The sequence below is a fragment of the Tetrao urogallus genome, assembly GCF_951394365.1.
Source record: "Tetrao urogallus genome assembly, chromosome: 8".
Classification (NCBI taxonomy): domain Eukaryota; kingdom Metazoa; phylum Chordata; class Aves; order Galliformes; family Phasianidae; genus Tetrao; species Tetrao urogallus.
The window spans coordinates 36436499-36454597 of NC_136821.1; the positions used below are offsets into that span (position 1 = coordinate 36436499).

Here is an 18099-nt window from a genome sequence, read left to right on the forward strand (position 1 = left end):
GAGGCGGGCCGAGCGGGCGGAGCTCCGGCGCCATGAGCGTGCTGATCCGCAACGCGCAGCGCGCCGCGCCTCTGCGCCGGGTGCCGCTCCGTCGCGCCGTCTGCGCGCTGCGGGCCGCGCTGGGCGCCGCGCGCTTCGACGTGGCGCTGATCTGCGCCGGCGACGGGCTGATGAGGCGGCTGAACGGCGCGTACCGCCGGCGCCCCGAGCCCACCGACGTGCTGTCCTTCCCCTACCATCGGGTGGCGCCGGGCGAGCTCCCGCGGCCGCGCAGCCGCGACGAGTACAACCTCGGGGACATCTTCCTGGGGGTGGAGCTCATCCAGCGGCGGTGCCGCCGGGACGGGGAGGACTTCGAGAGCGTGCTGACGGTGAGCGCCGCGGCGCGGAGGATCTGGGCCGGCGGCCTGGGAGCCCTGGCGTTCGTTTTTCTTCTTGGATTTTAGCTGCGGGAGGCGGGAGTCTGATTGGAGCGGTGTCCACTTGAGCGAGCGGTGGGCCCAGGAGAACCTCGTGTTCTCGTGCGTATTCTCATGGGACCGTGAATCTCATGGTATCGTGTGTATTAGAGAATATGAATGTTGGACACAGCAAGCCTGCATATGCATACAGACCGGGGGAGGACAGGCTAGAGAGCAGCTCTGTGGAAAGGGATCTGGGGTTTCTGGATGACAGAGAGTTGAACCTGAGCCAGCAGTGTGCCTGGACAGCCAGAAGAGCCAACCGTACACTGAGGTGCACCAGACCCAGCACTGCCAGCAGGGAGAAGGAAGGCAGTGTCCCCCTGGTGCAGCCTCACCTGGAGCACTGGGGGCAGGTCGGGTGCCAGAGTATGAGAAGGACATAGAGCTATTGGAGAGCATCCAAAGGAGGGCTGCAAAGATGCTGAAGGATCTGGAGGGCAACGTGTGTGAGGGGTGGCTGAGATCCTTGGTTTGTTCAGCCCAGAGCAGAGGAGGCCGAGGGGAGGAATCACAGTGGCCTAAAGCTTTCTGCTGAGGGGAGCAGAGGGGCAGGCACTCATTTGAACTGGTTGAGAGTGGCGGCCAACGGCTCAATGTCCGGATGGAGACCAACGGACGAGTGGTGTCCATTAGGGGTCAGTGCTGGGACTGACATGATTTCATGTCTTCATTATTCACAGTGGGATTGAGTGTGCCCTCAGCAAATACGCGGATGACGCCAAGCTGTGTGCTGTGGTCAGCATGCCCGAGGGACAGGATGTCATCCGGAGGGATGATGACAGGCTGAGCAGTGGGCCCAGGAGAACCTCATGAGGTTCAACAGTGCCCAGTGCAAGGTTTTGCACCGATGACGTGGCAACCCCCCACCACCAGTACAAGCTGAGGGATGAGCAGCTGGACATGAGCCAGCACTGTGCCCTCACAGCCCAAACCCAACCAGATCCTGGGCTGCATCAAAAGCAGCGCAGCCAGCAGGGCGAGGGAGGGGATCTGCCCTTCTGTGCTGTGAGACCTCACCTGGAGCTCTGCGTCCAGGTGGGGAGTCCTCAGTACAGGAGAGATGTGCATCTGTTAGAGCATGTCCGGGGAAGGGCCACAGAAATGCTTGTAGGGATGGACGCTTTCCCCAGGAGCACAGGCTGAGAGAGCTGGGGCTGTTCAGCATGGAGAAGAGAAGGCTGAGGGGAGACCTGAGAGCGTTTTTATGTCTGACGGGGGGCTATGAGAAAGAAGGGGACAGAGTCTTCAGCAGAGTCTGTTGTAACGGGACAAGGGGAAACAGCTCCAGACTGAAAGAGGGGAGATTTAAATTGGATATAAGGAAAAGGCTTGTTCTGTTCTGTTTTGTTTTGCTTCACAATGAGGATACTGAAGCACTGCCACACGTTGCCCAGAGTTGGTGAGTTCCCCATCTCTGGAGGTGTTCAAGGTCAGGCTGAACAGAGCTCTGAGCAACCTGGTGTAGCTGTAGATGTCTGTGTTTGTTGCAGTTGGGCTCCGTGGCCTTTAAAGGTCCCTTCCATCTCAAATGGTTCTATGATTAACTATAAGCCTGGGAGTTTTATTTGGTTTAATTTAAAATAACACAGGTGAGCAGTTTCAGCTGCACACTGCTTCCGTACAGGAAGGACAGAAGACTGCCTACACCCACCACCTCCTTTGAGGTCTCAGTTCAGAATCTGCCCAGCCAGTGGCTGCATGCCATGGCAGTGAGTGGAACCCAAGGCTTTGGAGAAATTAGGGGCTTTGGGACTGGTAAAAGGGCTGCTAAAATGGTGCAGGGTTAGTCGTGGCAGTGCTCATGGCACAGGTCAGCAGAGCGAGCTGCCTGATGCCAGTGGCAACTGTGTGTCACTCCTGTTGCTCATCTTGCCTGTACCATCAAGCTGTGGCAGATGTTGGGAGTTAGGTTTGTGACATCTACTCTCTGTTCTTTCTTCTCTGCACAGGTGACTGCAGCCCATGGATTGTGTCACTTGCTTGGCTACCAGCACAACACAAAGGCGGAATGGGAACAGGTAAAGCAGTGCCCTTGCCCTGGGAGGGTGCACAGTGCCCAAACTGTACCAAAGCTGAAAAGATTTCCCTTTATCACATCTCATGGAAGGGAGTGGCCCCAAGTCCTGTCCATCACAGAATCACAGAACTGCAGGGGCTGGAAGGGACCTCTGGAGATCTTTTAGTCCAGTGTCCTGCTAAAGCAACCTCCCTGCAGGAGGTTGCACAGAGAAGTGTTTGAATGGGTTGGAATATCTCCAAAGGAGACTCCACCACCTCTCTGAACAGCCTGTTCCAGGGCTCTGCCATCATCCTGGACAGCCCTGACAAGCTGGGGCACATGTTGGTAAGGACACGGTGCTTGTCACACAGGCGTCGTGTCCCTGCTCTGCTCTCTGACCTGTGGTATTCGGCAGCTGTTTCAGCCCCTGTGCCCTTCTCCTACAGATGTACCAGAAGGAAGAGGAAATCCTGGAGGAGCTGAACCGTCTCACAGGCAGCAGCCTCCGGCCCCTCACTGCTGGCCTCTTCTGAGAGAGGGACTGGGCTGCCACCAGGCCACCCTGGACATGGCAGCACACCACCCTGGCCTCCTCATGCTACTGCTGCTGGGTTTGGCCACCCTGGCCTTCCCACCGCACGCTGCCGCCCAGTCGCTGCCCGCTGCCCTCCGTGCTGGCCATGCTGCCACCTCGCTGCCTGCTGCCGCCACCGCACCACGCACTCGGTGAGGAGCAGCCCCACCACCCTGACCCAGGCAGTGCTGTCTCCCTGGGTCTGAACCCCCTCCCTCACTACCTCTGCTCAGGCTGTGGGTCTGCTGATACGGTGACCAGCAGCACCACTGGGAAGTGATTTTGCAGGCACATCAGAAGCCTTGTTCACCCTGTTGTTTTGTTTGAGTCATGTCTGGGAGACAGCGCCATCATAGCCATAGTCATGATTTGGATGCTGCCTGGGGTCTCTTTCTGTCTACCACCACCGGTTTTGCCTTTCTGGTGGCCTTTTCTAGTGGCAGAGAGCACTTACCCTTTCTGCCCTGTCCCTTCTCAAAGGGTCCTCCTTTGTCAGTATTTGTGTCACAGGAATTAGCCTGAGTGACCTGTCAGTCATTTCACCCCCCTCATTGCATACAGATTACTCTTCAGGGTGTGCAATATGCTCAGGGTATTTGCTCGGTGTCCCTTCTGTGTCCTCCCTTGCTGCAGGAGAGACCTGCCAAGAAGGCCTTCAACAACAGGAAAGCCCCTTGGGACCATCCTTCCTGTACTGCTAGGGCATGCCGTGGTCTCGTCTGCCTGTGCAGCATGCACTGCTCAGCCTTCCCCTGTTTACACTCCCTTCCTCCCCTGAATACCACAAACTCATGAAAGAGCAAGAGTTATCCTTGCAGTAGAGTTGCACCACATATACATGAAGTAAAATGACCCATGTAATTGCTGTGAATTCTTCCTGAAGTGGTGATGTTGCCTTGTTCTCTCTAGGTACCTTCTGTATGATGTAAATCCTCCTGAAGGCTTCAACCTTCGCAGAGATGTCTATATTCGTATTGCTTCACTTATGAAGACTTTGCTGAAAAGTGAAAATTGGGTGTTAGTTCTGCCACCCTGGGGACGTCTCTATCACTGGCAGAGCCCTGACATCCTTCAGGTCCGAATCCCTTGGTCTGAATTCTTCGATCTCCCAAGCCTTAATAGGAACATTCCTGTCATTGAATACGAGCAGTTCCTTGCAGGTAAAGTATGAAATAATGCATTCTACACTTGACTAAATCATGGAAATGTTTTCTATAGAAGTTTGTTTTCACAAATGCTTTTATCCTCATTTATGTGAAATAAAAAATGATATAGATGGCAGGAGGAGAAATGAGAAGAAAACTTTTGGGGGCAGCTTGTTCCAGTGCTCTGTTACTTTGACAGTAAAGAATTTCCTTCTCATGTTCAAGTGGAATTTCCTGTCTTCCTTTTCGTCCCATCCCTTGTGTTGGTGGGCACCACAGAAAAAGAGCCCGGCTCCATCCTTGAGATGTTTAGAAGTGTTAGGAAGATCCCCTCGGTATTTTCTTCTCCAGGCTGGACAGCCCCAGCTCCCACAGCCTGTCCTCATGCAGGTGCTCCAAACCCTGACCATCTTTGTGGCCCACCACTGGATTCTCTCCAGCTGTTCCCTGTCTGCCTTGAACTGGGGAGCCCAGACCTGGACACAGCCTTCTAAATGTGGCCTCACCAGGGCACAGCAAAGAGGAAGTATCACTTCCCTCGACCTGCTGGCCATGCTCTCTGTAAAGCACCCCGTGGCACCATTGGCCTTCCTACCAGCAGGGGCACGCTGCTGGTTCATGGCCAACCTTTTGTCCAACAGGACACCCAGGTTGCTCTCTGCAGAGCTCCTCTCCAGCAGGTCAGCCCCTAACCTGTACAGATGCAAGCAGTTATTCCTCCACAGGTGCAAGACCTTACTCTTGCTCTTGTTGAATCCCATAGGGTTCCTCTCTGTCCAACTCTCCAGCTTGTCCAGGCCATGCTGTATAGATGCACAGCCTTCTGCTGTTCCAACCACTCCTCCCAGCTTCATTTTCTTTAGAGTTTAATGCCACATAGAGTTAACCACCACACTGCAAAATCTGCAAGTGTCACAGAGCTCTTTGGCCCAGGACATAAAAACCACCAAATGTCACACCTCTGCAAAGGGCCCTGAAGGGATCCTTGGCCCCTCCCTTTCAGTAAAAAGAATTTTAAACCCTGAAATTTGAGGGAGGAAAGGTAAGAAGGGTATGAGCTTCTGGAGGCTCTTCCTGTAGCAGCTACCCATAGCACTGAAAATCTCTGTGCTTCATACTTTCTCTGATCACGAAGGGAATCAAATTTTACATGAATCAAGAGGTAAAAATAATCTGCACATAAATGATAGAAAACAAAGATGCAAAGAAAGCATGTGCAGGGCTGAACAAAGGCTTGGAAGGAAGGCTTGGTTTTGTTCTACGTAAGATATGTTCTATCCAGTTTTAAAATTTACACTTTTGTGCTGATTAATTTCTGTTTGGCACATTAACTCGCACGTAGTTGAGTAGGAGTTGTCACATCCCTTGACCAGTGTTCAACTCACACTGAACTTCCTTCCCTTTTCAGTAGGGAAAAGAAGGAAGAGGGAGACTTGTATGATATTATTTCCTGTGGAATTTTAACTGCAAGTAATGCTAGTTTGCATAATGATTTTATTTCATGCCCATTAATACTTTGCTTTGCCTTCTGCTTAGAATCAGGAGGGCCCTTTATTGAGCAGATTTATGTCCTGCAAGGCTATAAGGAAGGATGGAAAGAAGGAACATGGGAAGAAAAAATAGATGAGAGGCCTTGCATTGATCAGCTTATGTATTCCAAAGATAAGCATCAGTACTACAGGTAACGTCTAGCAATCATTTCACTGGTCTTCTACTTAATAAGAAATTCACCCACTTTGATGGAACAAACTTGTGTGATTAGTGATAGTGTTTGTGAGCCTCTGAATGCATTGGATTCATTTTCTTTATAAAACTTGATCAATATCAAAATGTAGTAGAAAACACAATCTTAGAAAGTCATTATGTCATAAAAAATATTACAAAGGAACTGTCTGGTTTCTTTACATTATATATCACCTTCCTAGGGTGTACTGCTGGTTTATTTCATTCTGTGTGTGGCATTAACTTAAAACACAAGCCTGTGAACCAAAACCTTTTATTTTCTTTCAGAGGATGGTTCTGGGGTTATGAAGAAACGCGGGGTCTGAATGTCTCTTGCTTATCTGTTCAAGGATCTGCCTCTGTTGTAGCCCCCATCCTTCTGAAGAATACCTCAGCACAGTGAGTTGCTTTGTGTTATTATGCCATGCCCTAGGAGCCTGTTGCTAGGTGGGAAGAGCAGGGAGAACTTGAAGGCTATGTCTCGTTGTGATGTTTCATCACTAAGCTACCACGGTCCATTAAAATCATTACGGAAGGAATTTATGCTCAAAAAACAACTAAGAGGAAATAGCCTTGAACTCTTCCTAATTCTTTCGCAGGTAGATAACTGTACTTGTTTTTCTCTTCTTCCTTTATGCTTCAATGTTGTGTTAAGAGGAGAGGGAACAGTGTAAATACAGTGTATCCCAAGTACTCATCTTGGATCAGAAGAGGCAGTGCCTGATCTCATGTGACATCAATCCCCATTAGTATGAGCTGCGTTTATAGAAAGCACGTTTTGTCTTTCTGTTCTGAAAATGCAGAAATGCCACTAGAATGATCAGAGGAAAGGGAAACTCATATGAGAGATGTAGCATTCTTACGTTGTCCCAGTAGCAGAGCATTTCCAGATAGCTGTGACCCTGTAATAACTGAAGAAGTTATAGCAAAGCAAAAGCTACAGAGTAGAATAGGAAAAGGAAATGATCACTGTCTACATGTCAGGGGAATAAATCTATAGGAGAACTACAAGCTGTGGAAGATGAAGTGTAGCTTTGCCATGAGAAAAAATAGAGCCACATGTACGACATGAGTACTGTTTAATTGGAAATGAGATGAAAGTCCCCTCGGCAGAGCAGTGAGATCTGTGGTACCTCCTGCGGGGAGCAGAGGAAGCAGAATCCTGTTCTTCAGCAGTGGTGGTGTACTGTTTGTGGGGGTTAAACCGCAATATTTGCTGGTGAAAGCGGGAATCTGTATAAAGTAAACCATGAAAGTCTGTATAAGTAGTCCTGCAGTGAATTCTTCCATGGTACCTATGATGGATCTGGTGTTGAGGAAAGTCAAGAGAAAAATTAGGAGTGATGCCAAAGCATTCCTAAGCTGCAGACAAGGTACTTCATCCACAAGGTTATATTTCTCAATCAGACCTGAGCAGGAATAGCAACAAGCATAACAGTGCAAGTGCAGCTGTAGGCCTCTGAAGGGGACCTACAGAAGGGCTGGGGAGGGACTTTTTATAAGGGCATGTAGCAACGAGGGAAAATGGCTTTAAACTGGAAGAGGAGAGATTGACACTAGATATTAGGAAGAAATTCGTAACTGGTGGACAGGTACTGGAACAGGTTGCTTAGGAAAGTTAAGGTTGGAGATGTTCAAGGCCAGGCTGGATGGGGTTTCGAGCAACCTGGTCTGGTGGAAGGTGTCCCTGCCTATGGCAGGGGTTGGAACTAGATGATCTCTGAGGTCCCTTCCAACCCAAAACATTCTATGATTCTATGATCAGATTTCATCTGCTGCTCTCTTTCATTAGCCAGTCATCAAACTTCTCTAATTCTTCAGAGTAGGCCTTTCAATTACTGCTCTGAACAATTTAACACGATCAGCAGGCTCATCACCCTAATGTTCACAGCTTTCCTAGGCTTTTTGTTTAGGAATGTGGTGAAAATCAGATTGCTTCCACTTGTGGCCTGCTACAATGAGAGCTGTACATCTCTTCCCATCTATAAACAGTTCTTTAATCTGTGCAATTTCCTGGCCTCCTGTGCCATAGTTGTTGTCTTAAAAAGCTTGGATGAACACTCTCAGCAAGTCCCAGCACACAGTATCAGTGAGACTTATCTTACTTGCATGCTTACGTATTTATTTGGAGTACTCTGTTCAGAAAACTGTAGAACAATCCAATTTGGAAGGCACCCACAAGGATCATTGAATCTAACTGCTAACTTCACATAGAACTACCTCAAAAAATTAAACCCTGTGTCTGAAAGTGTTGTCCTTGACCTCCAGCAGCTTGAGGCCATGGCGACTGTCCTGGGCAACCTGTTCCATGCCCACCACATTTTGGTGCAGAGCCTTTGGTCCTGTCTTTGTTACTGAAGATCAGAGATCATGTAATCGTCATAGATTTGTTTGAGTTGGAAGGAACCATAAAAGGCCAGCTAGTCCAACTTCCCTGCAGTGAGCACAGACATCTACAGCTACATCAGGTCCAGCCTGACCTTGAACACCTCCAGAGATGGGGAACTCACCAACTCTGGGCAACGTGTGGCAGTGCTTCAGTATCCTCATTGTGAAGCAAAACAAAACAGAACAGAACAAGCCTTTTCCTTATATCCAATTTAAATCTCCCCTCTTTCAGTCTGGAGCTGTTTCCCCTTGTCCCGTTACAACAGACTCTGCTGAAGACTCTGTCCCCTTCTTTCTCATAGCCCCCCGTCAGACATAAAAACGCTCTCAGGTCTCCCCTCAGCCTTCTCTTCTCCATGCTGAACAGCCCCAGCTCTCTCAGCCTGTGCTCCTGGGGAAAGCGTCCATCCCTACGAGCATTTCTGTGGCCCTTCCCCGGACATGCTCTAACAGATGCACATCTCTCCTGTACTGAGGACTCCCCACCTGGACGCAGAGCTCCAGGTGAGGTCTCACAGCACAGAAGGGCAGATCCCCTCCCTCGCCCTGCTGGCTGCGCTGCTTTTGATGCAGCCCAGGATCTGGTTGGGTTTGGGCTGTGAGGGCACAGTGCTGGCTCATGTCCAGCTGCTCATCCCTCAGCTTGTACTGGTGGTGGGGGGTTGCCACGTCACCGGTGCAAAACCTTGCACTGGGCACTGTTGAACCTCATGAGGTTCTCCTGGGCCCACTGCTCAGCCTGTCATCATCCCTCCGGATGACATCCTGTCCCTCGGGCATGCTGACCACAGCACACAGCTTGGCGTCATCCGCGTATTTGCTGAGGGCACACTCAATCCCACTGTGAATAATGAAGACATGAAATCATGTCAGTCCCAGCACTGACCCCTAATGGACACCACTCGTCCGTTGGTCTCCATCCGGACATTGAGCCGTTGGCCGCCACTCTCAACCAGTTCAAATGAGTGCCTGCCCCTCTGCTCCCCTCAGCAGAAAGCTTTAGGCCACTGTGATTCCTCCCCTCGGCCTCCTCTGCTCTGGGCTGAACAAACCAAGGATCTCAGCCACCCCTCACACACGTTGCCCTCCAGATCCTTCAGCATCTTTGCAGCCCTCCTTTGGATGCTCTCCAATAGCTCTATGTCCTTCTCATACTCTGGCACCCGACCTGCCCCCAGTGCTCCAGGTGAGGCTGCACCAGGGGGACACTGCCTTCCTTCTCCCTGCTGGCAGTGCTGGGTCTGGTGCACCTCAGTGTACGGTTGGCCCTTCTGGCTGCCCAGGCACACTGCTGGCTCAGGTTCAACTCTCTGTCATCCAGAAACCCCAGATCCCTTTCCACAGGGCTGCTCTCTAGCCTGTCCTCCCCTGGTCTGTATGCATATGCAGTCTTGTCGTGTCCAAAGTGTATATTCTCTAATTCAGAGGTCCCTTTTTACAGTTTATCTAGCTATCCTTTCTGTGTTTTTGTGATAGTTGCTACTGTGTTGTCCAGTACTGACATCAAGCTTACCACTGTGTTGCATCACAGACCTCTCCAAAGCACGTTTTTAGAAGATTAGCATCAGACTGGCCTCATTGCAGGCCTCTGATACTGACACCATTTAAGCAAGAAGGCATATACCAGAATTGTAGGCACTGCTGCTTCACCCTTGGTTGAATGGCTTGGCCGTACATTAGTTCACTTGTCCTAGCTATCCTGTAGCTATACATTCCCTTTGACACTTTGGTTCAGTGTGTCCTCTGATGAGTTTGCTGTGTAAAGAAGTTCCTGCATGGGATCTTCCCAGCTATTCCACCTACCACACAGCTACAAAAAAAATTACGCTTTTTGTTTCTCTTAAGACGTTGTCATGTCTAATGATTGTTAAGCTTTTGGTTTTCTTTGTATTGGAAGGAAGGCTTTTCATTTAAGTGAAGCCTTTATCTCTTGTTGCCAAAATTCTTTATAGCTTTCCTTACAGTTTTTTTTCTGTTTAACCCCATGCAGCTTGTGAGCCTGTCAGTTTTCTTCACTTGGGCACAACTTCATTATTTTTTATAGATCCCCTTTTAAAAGTTGAATTTAACTGTAGTAGCTTCGCCAGATGGTTATCAATCTGATTCACCTCTAAGCTTTCTCTTAAATGCAGTGATTCTTCTCCACCAGCACAGTCTATAGACTGTTTTCCAGGTCTGTTTTGTAGCTGTACATGCAAGTGCCTAGCTGATTTGGAACAGTATTAATCTAAATCTGATGGGTTATTTGCTTCCTGTCATTTTAAGTAGAAGAAAATTCAGATAATAACTTTGATCTCCCTTCTGCAGAAGCATTTCTTTGTGTGTTCACTCATACTCAGTTTGCTCAGAGCACTCACCAAGTCTTCATCCTGTGTATTCTTGGATGCTCCAAACTCTCAGGATCTTCTCTGCTTCATAGATCTTGGACACTGCAATTGAATTCCCAGTGTACGAAGAACTTAAGGAAAACATAGGCTGTTTTCATGTCAGCAAAAAAAAAAGCAATTTAAAATTTCTGCTTCTTTACTAATGTGCTTTTCTAGCATCTGTATATTCTTCAATCTGTTTGTTTACTGTAGGGTGCTTTATTACATGCATGGAAACCACCTTCTCTGGTTTTTCTCTTGTGCTGTCATATCGCTGCTTACTTCTCCCCTTTGGATCATTCTCCCTGTTGGCTATCTTATTTCTACAGTAGCAACTACTCTGAGGACTATACAAGGGATTGTTATTGCTTGTTTGTGTTTAGTTATCACACCGAAGAGTAACATTTATTAAGGGAGAAAGCAGCACCACACAACACCATTATTCTGTTCTCTCCTCAGCAGGCTCTGGGTCGTAATTTGTACGTCATAGGTGTATCCCTTATTCCCCATACTCTATTTCCAAGTAGATCATAGCTGTGCTTTATCCTGGCATCTGTATAAAGAAACATCATAATGTGAATTCTGTTCCTAAGGGAACTACACTCAGTTTTACAATTTTTAATAGGTCAGTGATGTTGGACAGAGCTGAAAACCTTCTTCATGACCACTATGGAGGGAAAGATTATTGGAATGTGAGTATTCTGCAGTTAGCTTCTCTAGACTTGCTACTTGGTTTTGATTAAAAAAAAAAGTTGGTGACCAATACCTGCTTCTGTTTTGCCTTGGATTTTTTTTTCTTGAAAGTAACATTTTTTTCAGCAGCATTTGCTAAAGGTGGTCTTCAGGCTGCTGTGGGTTAATGTGATTAATGTGTTTGCATGTTTTCTCCCCAAAGATCTAGAGCTCTAGGAAGCTGTATTTAGAAGGACCTCCCCCATACAACGCTTCTGCAACCAGAACAGAACTGCCTTTGTGTAAATTCTAGTCAGCCTCAAGATGAGATGTTTCAAAAGAGTTCCTGAAAGTGCTCAGTATCATCCTAACTTACTTTCTGTCTGATTGCAAAATTCCTACAGGTTTCAAGGTAAAAAAACAAAACAAAACACCGAGCACTTTAGGATACCCCACCCAATAATATTTTAATAATAATGTTTTAATAATATTATAACAAAGGTAAAGGTTCGGCCATTGGAAAATAGAAAAGATGTGCTTGATATAATTTAAATTTTAGAGAGGAAGTGGCTCTCTCGTGATGTTATGAAACCAGTTGTGTAGATCACCAATATCTTCCTCTAAATCATGTCCCTCAGTACAACATCTGAATGTTTCTTGAATACCTCCAAGGGTGACGACTCCTCTCTGGGCAGCCTATTCCAGTGCCTGACCACTCAGAAGAATTTATTCCTGACATCCAGTCTGAATCTCCTCTGGCATAACTTGAGGCCATTCTCTCATCCTGTTGCTAGTTACATGGAAGAAGAGGCCAGCCTCTACGTAACCATAGCCTCCTTTCAGGCAGCAGTAGAGAGCAGTAAGGTCCCCTCTGAGACTCCTTTTCTCTACACTGAACAACCCCAGCTCCCTCAGCCACTCCTCATAACATTTGTGCTGCAGACACAGGGAGGAATAATTGCATGCACCGGTACAGGTTGGGGGATGACCTGCTGGAGGGGAGCTCTGCGGAAAGGGACCTGGGTGTCCTGGTGGATGACAGGTTGCCATGAGCCAGCAGTGTGCCCTTGTAGCCAAAAAGGCCAATGGCTTACTGGGGTGCATTGCAAAGAGCGTGGCCAGCAGGTCGAGGGAGGTGATCCTCCCCCTCTACTCTGCCCTGGTGAGGCCTCATCTGGAGTACTGCGTCCAGTTCTGGGCTCCCCAGTACAAAACAGACAGGGATCTCTTGGAAAGAGTCCAGCGGAGGGCCACGAAGATGGTGAAGGGCCTGGAGCATCTCTCCTATGAGGAAAGGCTGAGTGAACTGGGTCTGTTCAGCCTTGGGAAGAGAAGACTGAGAGGGGACCTGATCCAGGTCTATAAATATCTAAGGTGTGGGAGGCAGAATGGCGAGGCCAGACTGTTTTCAGTGGTGAGTGGAGACAGGACAAGGGGAAACGGCTGGAAACTGCAGCATAGGAAGTTCCGTACAAACATGCGCAAGAACTTCTTTACAGTGAGGGTGACGGAGCACTGGAACAGGCTGCCCAGGGAGGTGGTGGAGTCTCCTTCTCTGGAGATGTTCAAGACCTGCCTGGATGCCTACCTGTGCGACCTGGTGTAGGGAACCTGCTTTGGCAGGGGGGTTGGACTTGATGATCTCTGGAGGTCCCTTCCAACCCCTACAATTCTGTGATTCTGTGATTCTGTGATTCAGACCCCTCGCAGTTTTGCGGGTTTGAGTTGCCTTTCTCATTCCATGGCCTCAGTGTTTCTGGTAGTGAGGGGCCCAGCACTGAACACAGCACTTGAGCTGCGGCCTCCCCAGAGCTGAGTACAGAGGGGTGATCACTCCCTGCTCCTGCTGGCTGCACCACTTCTAATGCAGGCCAGGATGCTGTTGGCCATCTTGGCCACCTGGGCACTGCTGGCTCGTGTTCAACTGAGTGTTGATCAGCACCCCCAGGCCCATTTCCTCAGTGCAGTCTTCCAGCCACTCATCCCCAAGCCTATGGCGTTATCTGGGGTTGTTGTGGCCAAAGTGCAGGACCTGGCAGTTGGCCTTGTTGAACCTCATCCCATTGGCCTCAGCCCAGCGATCCAGCTTATCGAGATCCCTCTGAAGGGCCTTGCTATCCTCCAGAAGATCAGTGTTTCCTTCCAACTTGGTATCATCTGCAAACTAAATGGGGGTGCACTCAATCTCTTCATCTAGGTCATCAATAAAGATACTAAACGTGGCTGGCCACAATATTGACTGAGAAACGCCATTCTGAGAAACTGGTCATTGGCTGGATTTATCTGTGTTCGCCACCACCCTCTGGGCCCAGCCCTCCAGCCAGTTCTTCACCCAGCAAAGAGTACACCTGTCCAAACCATGGGCTGCCAGCTTTTCTAGGGGAGGCAGAGTCAAAGGCTCCCCTAAAGTCTGGGTCACAGCCTTTCCCTCATCTGCGGTCAGTCAGCAGGTCAGGTTGGTCAAGTAGGACCTGCCTTTCATGAACCCATGCTTGTTGGGCCTGGTCCTGTCATCATCCCGTGCTTGCTGTGTGACTGCACTCAAGCTGATCTGTTTGATAACCTTCCCTGACACTGGCCTTTAGCTCCCTGGATTCTCCTACTGTCTCTTCTTGTAGATGAGTGTCACACTGTCAAGTCTCCAGTCGTCTGGGACTTACCCATTCTCCTAAACTGCTGATAGATAGTGGAAGGTGGCTTGGCAGTCACTTCCAGCACCCCTGGGTGGACCTCATCTGGCCCCATGGACTTGTGTCATTCCACAAGGAGGTCATAACTATTTCCTCCTGAAGTGTGGGGGGTTTATTCTGCTCCTCTTCCTAGACTTCCAGGTCAGGGAGCAGAGTAGCCTGAAAATAACTGGTCTGAACAACTTTGTCCAGGAATACCTCGGCAAAATGCAGTGTTTTTGAATTTGGTTTTACCACACTGGGAGGATGACCTCAGAGAATTAGATGATCTGTGCTGTTCATTTGATTTGTGTTCACAAATAGAATGTAATTGGTACTCGTTTTGTTTTCTCAAACTTACAGCCACAGAAAAATTTAGGCTGGGATGTGCCCAGTTGGCTCTGCCTTGACAGTACACTCCAGAACTAGATCTGACTGTTCTGGGCTGTGTCCTGTTGAGGGTGGAAGGTCCCCATGGCTGGAGATCTGTCACTTCTCTGGGGCCCATCCCACAACTTTGCTGCTCTTGCCAATAAAAAGTTTGACCTTGTGTCCAAACAGAAGTTGCCTTGCAGCAGCTTGGGCCCATGGTCTCTTGCCATTTTCACCATGCCTCTGAGAAGGGTCTCTGTTGTTTATTTCTTTCCTGATGAAAAGAAAGAAGAAGCAAAACTTAGAAATAGTTAGAAAGGACAATATCATACATGCAGATCTGAAATATTCCATGTAATAGAATAAGCAAATACAGAGAGCATCCACTTTAGAAAGTGTGTCAGTTTGTGTGTTCTCTTTTGGATATGCCTTTGCAAAATGAGCATTCATCCAGAATGTCTGCTGTCAGAGGAATGCTCTGCACCCAGAAAAAACCTGTTTGGCACTTAGGCAGTATGTGTGACATGACATGACAGCTGCACACGTATCAGGATGAAGTTTAAAAGTGTTTGATATGGGCATGCATTCGAGGCTGTTTGTTGTTCTCCCCAGTGCATTGTACTGCCATGGGTTGCGTTTGCACATTTCTGCAGTGCTTCTTTTTGCTTCATCACATCTAGGGCAAGGTAATTAATGTTTCAACAGAATCAAATTGTGTTGACATTATACAGAAAGAAGGAGTGTGTATGTACATCCTCCTTTAATATGAAGTTTTGCTAGAAGATTTGGGATGAGATTAGAAAGCCAGTATTGATCTCTTTAAGGATACTAGAAGACTATTCTGAGAGCTCCTTGTTCATGAAGCTGTTGGCACTTAGTCATTTTTAGCTCTCCTTTCTGATTCAGCATCTGCTCTTATTCCAACAGACTCGTCGAAGCATGGTGTTTGCTAAACACCTCCGTGTAGCAGGAGATGAGTTTCGAAACAAGCACCTTCAATCCACGGACGAGGCAGACAGGACTCATTACAATGAGGACTGGACACAGATGAAGGTAAAATTGTAACAGTTAGCTTCCCGTAATGGGATAAATTGCTTTCATTTGCTGTACGCTGCAGGGAATATTGGAAGATATGCATGGATCTCACTGTCCTTGCTCAGATCGCAGTGGATGTATATGTTAATACTCTCTCCTTTTTGTGTGACGTGAGTTACTGGAAGGTGTTGAGATGCAGCTGGCTGATCTGGCTGTTAGATTTCTGTTGCCTTTGTTTCACTGAAGGAAACTTAGATCTCTTCTTGTCTTTAGCATAATCTTTGGTTGTAAAGTTCAGCTGCAAACTGCCAGTTCTGGGTTTGGTCAAGGAGAGGATTTTTTTTGCTTACAAAGATTTTGCACCCTAATTTGTCTTGTATGATGCAGGCCTCCAAAAGTCAAAATGCTACAAATCCATGTCTTAAAATTACTTTCTTCAGCTATCAATGCTTTATCCAGAGATTATGCATTAGAATTCCCAGGCCTTTACAGTGTGAATGAATAATGGCACTCTTTTTAAGTTTTAAAATGTATTGATCTTTCTCTCCTAGGTTAAGATGGGCACAGCTTTAGGTGGTCCATACCTTGGGGTTCATCTCAGAAGGAAAGATTTCATCTGGGGTCACAGAGAAGATGTGCCTTCCCTGCATGGAGCAGCAAAGAAGATCCACAGCCTCTTGAAAACGCATAAACTTGACAGAGTTTTCATAGCCACTGATGCTGTTGAGGATGGTAGGCAAATAATAATCATTTTAGGATCAGTGACTTTTGAGAATGAGCACAGCATTGTTTTGTTTTTATAAACAACTTTTATAAGAATTCATGTGCTACACTTCATATGTTCATATTGAACATGAACAGGATTGGACAGCTATCTGTTTCCTTCAAACATCTGTAGTTGGTATCTGTAATGCAAGGGGAAGCACAACAATGCGCGGAGCAGCAGGATCCCAGGCTACAGGGAATGAGGATTTGCACAAACACAACAGCAGTAGGCAGAGAAATAAGGAAAAGGAGCTTCTCACCTTGAGAAGGCGTCAGGTATACAGGAATCTCCAGAGAGATGCCTTGGGCTCCACTGCCAACCCTTCAATGAGGTCTGGAAAGTGGTGGATCCTGGCTCCAGCCCTTGTGGTCACTCAGGTGACTCCTGAGCTCCCCTGGGTTGGCCCTGCTTTTCTGCTAGGTGCACAGTCACTGCTTCAAGCTTTGACTTAACATTTCCATTACAGTGTCAAAACATTTGTTAGGCATTTCTCACAGGGACTCTGACAGGCTCTACAATTGGGAATTTAGAGTCATAAATAGCTCAGGTCCTTAAAGATCAAGTCCAACTGCAACATTTGATAAGTAACATGCCATCTTTGCCTATTCCTCTTCATCTTCCTTCTACCCTACCTTCTTTCTTTGCTTTTCAGAGGGTCTTGCAAGCTGCTGGGAAGAGATCTCTGAAGTCTCCTACCCAGCCACCCATTTGTCTGTCTTCAACAACCATCTGGGGTGGCCCTGGCTGTGAAATCTCCCAGCGCTGGGGTTTCCCCCAGGGTTGCACCTCCTTTCCAGTGCTATCTAGGGATGTGTTTAAATACAGAGTGTAAGAATACCCCTGCAAGGAACTGTGAATTTATCTTAGATTTTCTGTCATTGCAGCTTCCCTGTAGAAATGAGGAGACTAGTAGCTGTGTCCATTATACCTCGTGCAGGTTTCCTTGACCTGCAGTATTTGTCCACCTTACACCATGTCTGCCTTACTGGCTGCAGCCCTTGCTTAGTGTACTCTGATGTTTGTCAGATGTGTTGTACATCAGTAGATTTTGGATTTGCTTGCTTTGTAACTGTTCACCCAAAGCTTCTTTGAACACTGAAATTTTACGACAGCAGCAGATTGCACTTTCTAACATAAATGTTTGTTTTTCTCTGTTTCAGAGATTGAATTGCTCAAGAAACTGGTGCCTGAGATGGTGAGGTTTGAACCTACCTGGGAGGAGCTAGAACTGTACAAAGATGGGGGAATGGCTGTGATTGACCAGTGGATCTGTGCACATGCTAGGTAGTGAATTTGATTTTCTTTGGGCCTAATTTTACTGTCACAAACCTGAATATTGTTTTTGACCCAGATATAGTTGTTTGCAAATCTCTTACTAAAATTCATTGGACTGAAATCTGTTACTTGTGTTTGAAAAGCAAATGAGCTTCAGAAACCCATTCTGATTTTTTTCCACAGGTATTTTATAGGCACCTCGGTTTCAACATTTTCCTTCCGGATTCATGAGGAAAGGGAGATCTTGGGATTTGATCCAAAAACAACTTACAATCGATTTTGTGGTGAAAAAGAGAAAAACTGTGAGCAGCCAACTCACTGGAAAATTGTATACTAGTATACAGAGAAATCCAAAGACTGGTGAGCTCAAAAGAAAAAGGAAAGTCTATGGGGAAGAACATCCCTTCAGAACTCAGTCCTCAGCTTTCTTCTATGATTCTTGCTGTTTACTCGATGTTTGGGCTTTGAAACACAAGCAATATTTATCCTCTTATTCGGGCACTGATGGGAACAAGGCAGATGAAGTTATCCTTGGATTCAGTTCTCAGTGTAACTGTGGTGACAGGACAATACTGGACACTGCACTGGAGATTTGAAAGGCAAAGCTTTGCTCCGAAATAGTGAATTAAGTCAGAATTCTCTTTGGAGTTCT

General features: G+C 47.6%; 2 protein-coding genes across 2 annotated transcripts; both read left to right on the top strand.

Annotated features, from left to right (window-relative positions):
- Positions 1–32: 32 nt before the first annotated feature.
- Positions 33–2996, top strand: YBEY (ybeY metalloendoribonuclease; the record flags this gene model as incomplete). The annotated part of the gene is made up of 3 exons (XM_079539287.1): positions 33–371; positions 2414–2482; positions 2910–2996. The coding sequence occupies 3 exons, from the start codon at positions 33–35 to the stop codon at positions 2994–2996; spliced, it is 495 nt and encodes a 164-aa protein (XP_079395413.1).
- A 35-nt stretch (positions 2997–3031) lies between these two features.
- On the top strand, positions 3032–17784 carry POFUT2 (protein O-fucosyltransferase 2; the record flags this gene model as incomplete). The annotated part of the gene is made up of 9 exons (XM_079539286.1): positions 3032–3189; positions 3947–4197; positions 5719–5863; positions 6193–6303; positions 11284–11350; positions 15299–15424; positions 15958–16138; positions 17333–17456; positions 17631–17784. The coding sequence occupies 9 exons, from the start codon at positions 3032–3034 to the stop codon at positions 17782–17784; spliced, it is 1317 nt and encodes a 438-aa protein (XP_079395412.1).
- Between the last annotated feature and the right edge of the window lie 315 nt (positions 17785–18099).